This window comes from Mesoplodon mirus (genome assembly GCF_964341445.2).
Source record: "Mesoplodon mirus genome assembly, chromosome: 7".
In the NCBI taxonomy this organism is placed as follows: Eukaryota; Metazoa; Chordata; class Mammalia; order Artiodactyla; family Ziphiidae; genus Mesoplodon; species Mesoplodon mirus.
In genome coordinates, this window is record NC_138983.1 from 66,917,655 (window position 1) to 66,930,861 (window position 13,207).

Here is a 13,207-nt window from a genome sequence, read left to right on the forward strand (position 1 = left end):
GTTAAGAATCTGCCTGCCAATGCAGGGTACACGGGTTTGAGCCCTGGTCTGGGAAGATCCCACATGCCGCGGAGCAACAAAGCCCGGGCACCACAACTACTGAGCCTGCGCTCTGGAGCCCGTGTGCCACAACTACTGAGCCCGCATGCCACAACTAATGAAGCCCACGTGCCTAGAGCCTGTGCTCCGCAACAAGAGAAGCCACCGCAATGAGAAGCCCACCCACCACAAGGAAGAGCAGCCCCGTTCACTGCAACTAGAGAAAGCCCTCATGCAACAATGAAGAGCCAACGCAGCCAAAAATAAATAAATAAATAAAATAAGTTAAAAAAAAAAAAAAAGATCCCCAGAGATGCTCCCAAGGGGCAGGGTTAGGAGTGCTCCCCCTACAGGTTTCCTTGCAGGCACCTTCAGCGAGACCTGGCCTGGCTCCTCCTCCCTCCCTGGCTCCAGCTGGGCTTCCTTGCAGCTCTAGCCTGTTGGGAAGCAGACAGCCTGGCTTAGCGTGCTCTCTCCTGTGTGATGTCAGAATCTCGCCTGGCCTGGCCCCTCTTTTACTTCTCTGCTCTGACCTCAGCACTGACGTCTTTGCTGGAGATAGGGCAGAAGGTGGGGAGGGGAGCGTGGGAAGATCGGGGCATGAGAGGCTGGGCTGGGAGGCACAGACGTGCCCCATCCACCCCTTCAGCTCCCTGTGTGACTCCGAGGAGAGGCAGACTTCCATAAGCATTCTGAAGGATACGATGAAAGTCAGAAAATGAGGTTAAGCCCAGGATTGGCACGCTGGTCACCAAAGAACGAGCTAAACCGATGCCTGTGGTAACAGAGGCACACAGAAGGCTGGCCGTCTCTGTGGGGTCATGGCATGATGCCCGTCTCAGAGCTCTCCACCTGCCAGAGAAAATGTGGGTGCAGGGCCAGCAGGGCAGGCCCAGGCGGCTCTGACGCGCCCTTCCTCTCCAGCTTCAGAAATGTCAGGCTGCTTTCACAAAACCATCTCACGGGAAAATTATTATCTACGGGCATTATGCAATTTTCCCATCAGAATTACAGGCTGTGTTTGAAAAGAAATTAAAAAAAATTGAATTTGAAATGCTTCTGTGAAACCACATCATCTTCTTGCGGATCTGTTAATGGGCTTCAGATACGTTCTCTGGCTTTGAAATAGCTGATCAGACAGCCACTTGGGATGGCAGCTGCTTCCTAGGAGCAAGGTGGGGTGTAGGCACTTATAAACAGCCAGCCCAGGTCACTGGGGTGTCCATCTGAGGCAGACTCAGAGCCTGTGAGCCTCACCATGGTTCCTAAGGTGGCCAGCGCGTCCTGTCCCTTCCCCTTCCCTCTACTATCAGGCAGGTCTAGCAGAGTTCTCTGGCTGGCACTCTCCACTGGCTCTTCCAGTGCGCGCCAGCTCAGGGCGCAGGTCCATCAGTGTCACTTTACCCAGCTCTGGCTCCATCCTGTGCTGTGGAGTCCTGGTGGCCTGGGGCTCAGAAGGACGCCAGCCTCTTCCTCAGCACAGCCTGTCATTCAAACAGCAAAGATTGATCAAGCACGCTCTAAACACTGATAGTACAGCGGTGAGTGAGCAAAACAGACAAGAGCCTTTGCCCGCGTGCAATGCCTATTCTAGCAGGGGGAGATCAATGATAAAAAGAAAGCAAAATACATAGTATATCGGATGGGGACAAATGTTACGCGGAGAAAATAACCAGATAAAGTAGTGGGGGTGTGCCAGGTCGAGGAAGGGGCAGGGAATTGCTCTTTTGCACAGTGTGGTCAGCAGAGGCCTCACTGAGCAGGTGACATTTGAGCAAAGACCTGGAGGAGACAGAGGAATGCATGCTCTAGTGTCTGGGAGGACAGCACCCCAGGCTCAGGGGGCAGCAAGTGCTAAGTGTGCCTGGCATGTCTGAGGAGAAGACATCCAGGGCGGCTGGGGGAGCAAAGTGAGCAAGGGGGAGAGAAGTTAGGGATGAAGCTAGTGAGGTAACAGGGGGCAGAGCAGATCATGAAGGGCCAAGGGGGCCATGGCAAGGTCCCCATTGGCTGTGCGGTGTGATGCCATTAGAGGATTTTGACCAGAGGGATGGCATGATGTGGCTGCTATGTGAGGAGGAGCCTGGAGGAGGGCGAGGGAAGAGGCAGAGAGACCGGCCAGGAAGCAGCTGCAATAATCCAGGCAAATGATGATGGTGGCTTGGACCAAGATGGCGCTGAAGACACAGGGAGGATACAGTTCAGGCCCTGCTCTAATGATGGTGACAGACAGTGGTTGGCTCATAAATACATTTTAGAAGTGGAGTTGATAGATGTGCTGGAGGATCAGAGGTGGAGTACGCGAGAGAGAAGCCTCAAGGATGAGAAACTAGAAGGACAGCATTGCCATTTAACGGAATGGGAAGAATGAGAGAGGCCAGGTTTGGGGAGGAGACGATCAGGAGTTTGGTTTCAGACACGCTGAGCTTGAGATACCAATTCAACATCCAGATGAGAAAGTGTCAAGACAGTTAACATACAGGCTGGAGTTCAGAGGCGGGGTTGAGGGGAAGATGACAACTTAGGAGTCATCGGTGTATCCACAGCTTGTATTTTAAGGCATGGGACAAGAGGAAATCGCCAAGGCAGTGTGAGTAGAAAAGAGAAGAGCGCCAAGGGCTTGAATACAGGGGCACTCCAGCGTTTGGAGGAGGATGAAGAGGGTCAGCAAAGGAGACTGAAGAGGAATGAGGTGAGGAGAAAATTAAGAGGCAGCACGTGCCAGAGCCAGGCGGACAGTGTTTCAAGGCAGAGGGAGGGACCAGCTGCATTAAATGGTCTGGAAGCTAAGAGCTGGGCACTGACCACTAGCAGCAGAGAGAGGTGAGGCTCAGTTACTACATCTGGGAAAGGAAGACCATTTGCCTGCCTGCCTCAGAGGGCTACAGTGCAGCCCACATGAGACCACGGGCAAACTGTGGAGCACCACCAAACGTGAGCTGTTTATGACCCGATAAACCCAGAGGCTGTTGAAATGAGGGGAGCCATCCTGGGCACAATTGATGTTAAAGATGCTTAAAGCTCCATTATCGCCTCATAAAGTGTCTCATTTCCTGCTGCTCATCACCAGGACACTCACCGAGGGATGAAAAAGTCCCCTTCAGAGGTGGGAGCCATCAGGACTGATATTTTTTATGGGTGGTCAGTGGGAATTCTGGGAAACGGTAGGAGCCAATAATGGAACCAAACACTGCTCACTGGGGTCTTTACACAGGATGACAGGTGCTGCCTTTCCAGAGGGAATCGGGTGTCCCTGTGCCTCAAAGCAAGGGCTCCTTGGAGAAAACTGTCAGCCAGGGGCAGCCATGGTCTTGCTGAAAAACAAGCAAAATAGGGGAGGGACAAGAGGGAGATGGAGAAGAAGAATCGTCAGGGAAAGTGGAAAGAGCATGAGCTTTGGGGTCAGACACGTCTGTATTGGAACTGTGGTTACTGGGCAGTCTTCACAAGTCACTTGACCTCTTTGACCCTCAGTTTCCTCATCTGCAAAATGAAATGGCAGCTATTCCCAAGGTTTTCCTGAGAAGCAAGCTGATAAATGGGGAAATGCACGGTGGGGTGGGGTGGGGGGGGTCTCTGTGTGCACACACGTGGATCACTGCCCCTGCATTTAGTGTCATCGGCTTTCCTTGTCTTTAGTAGCAGCATTTTCTCTCCAATTCAAGGACCCTGTGCTCCCCGCTCTTTATCAAAACCAGTTCTCAGGACAGCATTACCATTATCAGTATTGTGAACACTGTATGATAATCCCCCCGGCATGGCTGTAATATTCAGAACTCAGGGTAGCCTAGGACATGCCCTGAAGGACAGCAGAAGCACGGGTGGGGGAGGGGTGGGGCCCAACCTTTCAGGAGACCCCGCCCTCCTGCCCCACGGCTTACCCTCCCAGCCCCTTCCACCTGGGTTCACAGGCTGACAAATGTGGTCTCCAGACTGAGGTTTAAACTCTAGACATGCCATTGACTAACGGTGTAACTAATTTTGCCAAAGAAATGTATTGCTGAGGATTAAAAAGTATATACCGACCTTTCAAACGTGTCGTAAGGATTTAATAAGATACTGTATATAAGGTAATTAGCAAGGTGCCTAGCACATGAAAACAGTAGATTGTTGCTGTTGTTGTTTCTACTTGTTTTGATTCCTTCCCCTCATGGATTGCATCTCATTTCTCTCCTTGGGGGGCAGGAGGCAAGTTGGCTGGGCTGACTCCCAGACTGCTGGTCTGGGGCAGGACGTGCTATGGTGAGGAAGCTTAGCTTCAGTGCCACGCGGAGCAAAACGGGCCTTCGGATGAAGAAACAGGTTGTGGTTCAGGACTGGGAGACAAAGGCAAAAGCTCAAGAGGCAGGAAGGTGCAGGAACAGAGAAGAGGCGAGAAGCAAGGCAGGGAGGAGGGGACAGACTCGCCTGTTGCCGTGAGCACGGCTGAGCTGCCGGAGCTCTCCCGCCTTGGGAGCTGGCTCTGGGGGGCATGGGAGGGTCCGTGTGGGGTAAGGATGTTCAGACACCAGCCCTCACCCGGCCCCCCAGACTCACATTCTGTCCCTCTGCTCTGCTCAGACGTGACATCTCCTGATAGCCGTGACCTGCCCCTGACCTGTCCCAGACTTGTTTCCACTCCACAGGAATCCTCCTTCCTCTGGATCTGACCTCAGCCCATGGCCTGATTTAGTAGGCCGTGCAATTTTCATTTGGTACCTGAGGAAGCCTGAGTACAGTTGTAACATCTTCACAATATGTTTACCAAAAGCAAAATGGAAGAACTCATCCCCGGGAAGATGGACATGAGTACCCTGTAGTTTCTTGGAGGTTTTTAATTTTAATTGGCATATCTCTGGGAAAGTGCTAACGTCATGCAAACGAGGCGTGAACTGAGTGCCCTGAAATACTTTGAAAACAGTCCTATGGGAGATGGATAAGGGCTTTAAGGATCTTGAAAGATCCTTTCTGGGCTTTAGAGACTTGTTAAAACAGTTTTTCATTTAAGTCTGAAGTTTGGGTTGCTTACTCTGAATTTAAATTCTTCAGTCTTCAGAATGTAAAGTACCTGGAGCCCCAGTGCCCCCATCCAAGGCTCACCCAGCTACATTAACCTTTAAATAAGGGGACATTCTCCTGAGGCCTTGTGGCTTTGTTGATGCTACTGTGTGCTCCATTCTCTGTACTTAGGCAGTACAAATCAGTTCTAATACCATCTTGGCCTGAATGTGAATAAGAATAAGAGTAGTAGCTAGTATTGATGCTAATACAGGCACGGTTATTAGCACGTTACTTGAATTATGTCATTTTGTCCCCCTTATAACACCATGTGGTAGATATACTTTTTGTTTGTTGGTTGGTTGGTTGGTTGGGGTTTTTTTTTGCCGTACGCGGGCCTCTCACTGCTGTGGCCTCTCCCGTTGCGGAGCACAGGCTCCGGACACGCAGGCCCAGCGGCCATGGCTCACGGGCCCAGCTGCTCCGCGGCACGTGGGACCGGGGCACGAACCCGCGTCCCCTGCATCGGCAGGGGGACTCTCAACCACTGCGCCACCAGGGAAGCCCGGTAGATATACTGTTTTTTTTTGTTTTTTGTTTTTGTTTTTTTAAGTTTATGGCTGTGTTGGGTCTTTGTTTCTGTGCGAGGGCTTTCTCTAGTTGTGGCAAGCGGGGGCCACTCTTCATTGCAGTGCACGGGCCTCTCACTATCGCAGCCTCTCTTGTTGCGGAGCACAGGCTCCAGACGCACAGGCTCAGTAATTGTGGCTCACAGGCCTAGTTGCTCCACGGCATGTGGGATCCTCCCAGACCAGGGCTCGAACCCTTGTCGCCTGCATTGGCAGGCAGATTCTCAACCACTGCACCACCAGGGAAGCCCATACTTTTTAACCCTATTTCAGAGATGAGAAAGCTAGGGGAAGTCAGAGACTTGCCAAAGGACACAGAGCTAGTCACGGTGCAGTCAGGATTTGAAATCAGGTATGACTCTAGGGCTTATGCTCTTATCCATGCTACTTTCCTGCCTGCTGGATTAGTAAAGATGAAAAAGATTGATAGTGTCCAGTGTGCCCAAAGTTGTAAAGACATTGGCACATACACATTCTTGCTGAAGTATCAATTGGTACAGACATTTGGAGGACAATTTGGTAGGCACTACCAAAATTGTCAATTTGCTTCATCGTTTGATCATTCCTGGAAGTCTATGACACAGGAACTTGTAAACAAAGAAATATGTACACAAGTGTTCATTATAGCATCATTTATATAAACAATTAAATATCCACCAATAATGCCAGTTAAATAAGAGAACATGCATGCTATGGAATTCTACACATACATCAAAAAATGGTGTGGCTTTGCTTTTTCACCAATTTACTGAGTATCCACAGCACTTGGATATGGCCATGAACAAGCCAGACCCTCTCCAATCCTATAGAGCTTTGGTTCTACTAGAGAATTTTGATGCTTCAAGAAAAATATTTAGTTTTTAAAATATATTTTCCAGAATGTTCCTGTGTTCTTATTTCATTGGCTAACATAAAAGATCACAACATGGAACTGTTGATCATGCAGATGGTGCGTAACCATGAGATGAAACAGTTTACAGGAAGAAGCTGTTCTAGTGCCTGCAGACGTGGAACCACCATCCTTGGAGCCTCCATGGCTCTAAAAAATACAGATGGAATGTCAGCACCATAAACACTAGTGGAGGGCCCCAAAAATTTCTGTTGAGTTATATCCTGCAAAAGCAAAATCAGTGTCATTAGTTGGGACTTGAAAACCAAGATTTAATTGTAATACAAGGTGCATCTGCAGGGCCAGCTAACTTGGTGGCCCCCTTAACTCCACCCACATTGATTTTATTTTTTAGTAAAGTATTTCTTCAAGGGCAAAAGGACTGTCTTCAGACGGTACCTCATTCCTTGGATCTCATACTTGGATTTCTTTTTTTGTAAGTCTTGACCTGGCTTACCCTAATTTGAAGATCTCTAACACTTTAAATCAAGAAAAGAGGAGTTATATTGCCATAGGTACTGACATGGAAAGTTTCCCATGATATGATAGTAAGGGGAAAATGTAAAAATCGTGGTGCAGAATAAGATATTCAATATGATGCAATTTTTGTGGGAAAAGCTGTATATAATGTACGTGCACACACACACATAATACCTAAGTATAGTGAAAGGTCTGGAATGATATGTACTGAACTGTAACACTCTGGAGAAGGAGGTGGCAGAAGCCAGGGTGCATGCTAAAGTAGAATGCTCAACATTTACATTGTGTGCTTCTGTGATGCTAAATTTTTCCACAAAAAGCATGTATTATTCTGAAATTAAAAATCAAAGAAAAAAGCTAGCTGATGCGGGCCACGGAGGCAAAACTCAGGGATTAAGAAATCACCCTGGAAGTTGTGGGGAGCTGTTGCAGGGTTTAGGCAGGCAATGGATATGGTCAGATTTGCAGCAATGTCAAGGGTGGACTGGGGAAAAGCAAGAAGATACTAGAGCCGGGGCAACTGGTGAGGAGACCGTGGAAGGACTCGAGATAGTAATGCTGTGAATGCAGTGGATCTTGGGGCCCGACGGCTGTGAGGGGTAAGAGATGGAGGAATGCAGGCAGCTGCTGGATGTGCCCAACAGGGTCCACTGAGGAAGAGCAGTGTTCTAGGGGCAGATGAAGAACTCGTTGTGGGACATGGAACGTATGATCTAAGTACAGGAAACCCAGATCACAGGAGACCAGCTCGAGTCTTACATGTGACTTCATGTCAGGCAGCTTCTCTCAGTCACTCAGCAGATGCATATTAGGAGTGAGTCAGGGATACAGTCTCAATAAATTAAAAAAATCTCCCATGAGAAATGTAAAGCGCTCTGTTAGGACTTGGAAACGCTCTCCCTGCAGACATGTGAGTGGGGGGGTGTCTGTGCATCCGCAGATTCTTTCCTCTGACCAAAAGGGGGAACCCCCAAGGAAGCCTGAGCTCAGAGCAGGCTGCGAGCTTCTGGGGGGACGGGGTGCTCTGTGGGCCTCACTCCTGCCCTCGCCCCACCAGGACCATCAGTAGGTGCCCAAGCTGAGCAGGATCTGGCTAAGCTCCTGTCCCCTCTAAGCTCCCCCACCCTGCTCCAGCAACCCATTCCCTGGCTGCAGATGAGGTGCTCCAGACCAGAGGCTTTTTCTAATCTTGCGGCCTGAGCCTGGAGGCACCTCTGACCTCCTCCTTGCATGGGATTTTCTGGGCAAGGTGCCCACCAACTAAGGAGAAGTTCATCGATTCATCCCAAATACATGCCAGGTACCTGCTGCCAGGAACAACTCCAAGGACTGGGGCAGAGCTGTGGGCCATCCAAGCCAGTCTCTGCCCTTCGGGAACTCAGAAACCTGTTCATTCGGCAACAAAGCTCTTGCTGCCCCTGCTGGTAACATCCTGGGCTTTTCTGGGCAGCGTGGACAGTGGTGTCTGAGCACTGCTGGGCCCTGGCCCGGGGAAGGGGAGCTCCAGGACCAGCTGAATTCACTCTGGGGAAACCCCAGCCAAAACTGAATTTGGACCTGTGGAAGCGTAAGCCTTGAAAAGCCTATGGTAGCCCTCAGCCCCAATGTGTAATTGAAAATAAAAACCCAAACAAATCTCAAAGTAGAGTTAAGCAGGATTAACAAAATTCTGATTTTTCCCCACGATGGTGACTTAAGGCTTTCCTTCTAAAATGTTAATTATCAAATTCTTCCTCAAAAAATTCTTTTAGGTCCCCAAGCTTTAAGGGTGCCTTACGCACTGTCCGAAGCAAACTAGAGCAGGATTACGTGAGTGGCCCAGGAGCGTGGGCCCCAGGCTTCATCTTGCCCTCCTTGTCCAAGGGAGTCTGATCCAGTATGTGAGTCTCGACAGCAGGAGAGGCCTCGGGAGTGACAACCCTTGGGGTCAGATGGTGGCTGCAGTGTGGCTGGAGCAGGCCCCAGTGGAAGCCTGGACACAGAGAGCATGACCTGCCCTCCAGGCTGGACATGATGTGGAGGTCTGGCCATCCCAGGGGGAGGGCAAGTTAGAGCCTGGCTCCTGTGGAGAAGGGTCTGCGCTGGAACCCTTAAGTGTGGCTCAGTGGGCCCCTCGGTGTCCAGCACACACCAGGCACCCTGGACGCAGCCCCACCTCCTGGGATTGCCAAGACTCCAGGGCTCTTCACCCGGGGGCAGGTAGAGGAGTCTCAGCAGCAGGTAAGGGCATGGGGGTGGACGTCACTATGTCAGAGCCCCCTTGCTCCCTGAGCCCAGCTCTCCTCACTAAATACCTGTGGTCCTTTTTTACAGAGCGATGAGGTCCTCACTGTCATCAAAGCCAAAGCTCAGTGGCCAGCCTGGCAGCCTCTCAACGTGTAAGTAGCAACAGGGCCCTGTCCAGCCCCCAGCCTGGCCTTGTACGTGGAGCCACCCGCCTCCTGGCTGCCGCATGCCAGCTATGTCGTAAAAGTCAGCACTGCCTCTCAGGTGGCTGAGCAGGTGAGGTGCACTGTTCATGCATGCAGTACCAAGTGCCCCTACCTCCTTGGGGAATGCAGGCTTGGTCTCTGTGTCCCCCATGGCTTTAACATCGCAGAGGACCCCACTCAGACACTGGAAGTGTTAGGGACACGGTTAACTATAAAGCTTTGAAAATCAGGGGGAGAATTCTAAACTGAGATACAAAATTGAGGGTCACCAAGGAATGGGAGACAACACCAAGGACATGGTTGAGAGACAGCTTGAGAATGAGAGTCAAGGGCTTGGGACTGAGTCCCGAGGAGCTCCAACATTTAATGCTGAGGAGGAGTTGCCTGCAAAGGGAGCAAAAAAGGAGTAGCAAGGAGGTTGGGGAAGGAAGCTTGGTAACAGGGAAGCCAAGGGAAGAAAGCATTCAAGAAGGACAGCTGTGTCCAGGGCAGCTGAGAGATCAAGGAAGACCAGAGTTGCACAATGCCAGTTGGATTTATCAACATCAAGATCATCAGTGACCTTATTGGGAATCCTTTCTGCTGAGTTATGGGGGGAGGGTAAACAGCCTGGAGCAGGGTGAAATGTGAACAGAAAGTGAGGTTATGGAGTCAGTGAGTACAGACAACTCTTCTGCGAAATTTGATGTGAAAGAAGAGAGACTGGGCAGTAGCTCCAAGAGGATGAAAGAATCAGTGGAGCTTTTTTTTCCTGAAGATTTGAAAAAAAATATTTGGGGACACCTTCCCACCCTTTACCCATCCCTCAGATATCTTGAGACCCCAGTGGAACAGAATTAATCCATGGCAAACACTCAGATTTCCCAAATTCCCAAAGCCTCTCCACTCAGTGCTACCAGCTTGTTAAGGGAAAGGAATTTTCCTTTGGTTTTCCCATACCCGTCTCCCCTTTCCTCTTCCAAATCTCATTAGGAAGTCAAATTAGGAAGCCTACATGCAGCCAAGTTTTGTTTTGCAGAAACAACCCTGCCCCTCCTTGTGAGCCTGCTCTATTGAGGTTAATGGGATTCTAGCCTCCCTCAGGCCAGTGGAAAGCCAGGGTGACCTACTTTGTGAGGTCCTGCCCAGAGAAACTGACTTGTTTTTCAATGATCTTCATCATTATCCCCAGGACCACTTCTCAAAGGACAGCCATGAATGAACAAATTAGCTGCTGACTTGTTTAGCTCAATAAATCAAGCTGTGGCTCCAAAAGCCCAGAGTACAGGTAGAGACAGGAAAGACAAATTCTGAGCAAAAGCCACATCCTCCACAAGTTCTTCCGGCACCTGAGTAGAAAATGCCTAGGTTTCCTGCAAATCAATGCTGAATTTCCACCACCCAGTTCCTCCAGTTAAGACTGACTGTTAGGAATTACTGGAACTTTAAAGAATAAATTTTATTCCTTTCCTTATGATGAATCCTCTAAAGGACTGTAGTCTCCTTAATTATTCCCAGCCATTCTGATTAATTAACATTTGTTTAGACAGATCTGTTTGTGAGACAGATGAGAGGCAGGTGAAATAGAGACATGGTCACCCTTTCCAGAAATCATGCCTCTGGAGGGTCTGTGCTACCTTAATCATCCCAGCCATGGTTCCCAGGGGCCAGAGGCATCTTTCTGTGAAATCAGGGCTGGAAGTTTCAGGGTGCTCCCGGTCTCCTGTAGAACCTGCCCAGGTCCGTTGATGTCCCCAGGATTGTAAAGGAAGACTGGCCTTGGACTAGAGAACGCGGAGGTCTAACAGGCCAGATGGACTCAGAGCCCTAGATGACTCCAAGTTATAAACAGAGTTGTCCAATGCAGAGACCTCTCTGAAACCTTCCTCCAGCCACACGGACTTCAGCCTAGTGAATGGCTCTAGCACCGCCTAGTGTCGAGATTGAGTTTCTGCAACCTTGAAAGCTATTGAGGATTATTTGAAACGAACAAGAGGGACAGAACTCAGCATATGAGTGACCTGAGTCTCACAGATATGGATCTGTAACTTAGAATGGTATAGTAAGTCTCTAGAAGGACCATAAAAATCCTTTATTGCCTCTTTTCTTTTGTCGTGTTTTTGAAAGCTTTGTTTAGAAAAGCGGAGTGAGAAGGAAATCAACATTTACCAAGTCCTTTTATGGTGCCAGTCATGATGATAAGCAATTTCCTCACTAAAAGCCCTGGGGTGGGTCTGAGGATGCTCCCATTTTGCAGATTAGTAATTGTAAAGGGAGGCGAGGTCAAAGCTGCTGTCACATAGCTAATAAGTGACTGAACCAGGGCTCAAATCCAGCTGTCTCTTCCAGTCCCCTTTGTTCTCTCCCACATCACGCTGCCTCTCTGAATGTAAAAAGGCACAAGATATCTCTGTGTCTTCATTTGGTTTTCATTTTTCTGGTATGAATTGTCTGTTCATAACTTTCCTTTACCTATTGGGATTGTGGTGTTTCTTTGTTGTTGTTGGTTTTTTTTTTTTTTTTTTTTTTTTACAGATTTGGACTAACTCTGTACATACTATAGGTATTAACATTTGTCAGTCAAACTAGAGGGAGACATTTTTGCTAACATGTCATTTTTCCTCTCTAATTCAACACTGTTGTTTCCATTATGCAGATGTTTTTAGTTGGTATATAATTCAATTACTTACTTTTGTGATTGCTTTTATTGTTTCAAAGCTGAGAAAATTAACATTTCTCTAACAGATCAAAAAACTTGACTTTTTTTTCCTATGATCTGGTTGTTTTTTACTTAACTCTGAGTTTTTGCTGTTTGGTGGGATGTGTGTGTGTGTGTGTGTGTGTGTGTGTGTGTGATATTAGATGTGAATACCATATTTTTTTAAACTACAATTAAGTTAGCCCAACCCCACTTGTTGTGTGATCTTTCTTCTCCCCCTCAATTTTATATGAGTCCTTATCTAAAGTTTCTGGAATCTTCAGCCTGTGCCACTGATCTATATTTCTATCTTATCCTGGATATTACACCATTTTCACTATCATACATTATAGTATATTGTTATATGGTATGGCCAGATCAATTCTCTTTGCCAGAAAAGTGATAAAAATTTAAATCCCAGATAGAAAAATAAGATCAAATTAATAAAATACTTTATATGGGAAGACATGGCATATAAGAAAGGCATGAATAAGAATTTTTATTATGGTTTGGACAAATTAAAGAATTCCAGTCATATTTAGCATTTCCTAAAGAAAACTCACATATATTCTTATCCATTTCATTATTTTAAATAGCATTTTTATTATAGAATAAATACTTTGAGGTAATTTTAAAATTAGGTCTGAAGGCCCAAGGAAGTGTTAAGAGCTCCATATTCATTTCCTAGATTAACTCATTTATTTCAACAAATATTTGAGGAGAATCTACCGCATGCCAAATTCTAAGCCAGGCACCAGGATGTAGCTGTAAACAAGACGAAAATGGTCCCTATTCTTTTGGAAACTAACAGGGAAGATGGAAATTAAACAAGGAACTCCAAGGAAAGAGTGAGTTCAACATGCTCTGGGAATGTACCCCAGGGGTCCTAAGCAATTTGAGGTGAGGGCAGGAAACAAGCTGGGGGGCCTGAGGATGAATTTTCCAGTCAAGGGTACAAGAAAAGAGCAGGACGTAACTGAACATGTTATAAAATCGTTCCCAGGCTTTTACAGCCAAATTTACCATATCACCCAACCTAAGGTCAGGCGTTTTGTGCAGGGATCGGTTGCCCCAAATTTTCTAC

General features: G+C 48.0%; 1 protein-coding gene across 1 annotated transcript in view; it reads left to right on the forward strand.

The window, feature by feature from the left end:
- The window catches only part of SPON1 (spondin 1), a gene marked incomplete at its 3' end in the record, with an annotated part of 275,229 nt that overhangs the window by 247,052 nt on the left and 14,970 nt on the right, over nt 1-13,207 (forward strand). Inside the window, exon 7 of the mRNA XM_082627909.1 lies at nt 9,328-9,392. Within this exon, the coding sequence (XP_082484035.1) occupies nt 9,328-9,392 (65 nt within the window). The remainder of the gene's footprint in view (nt 1-9,327; nt 9,393-13,207) is intronic.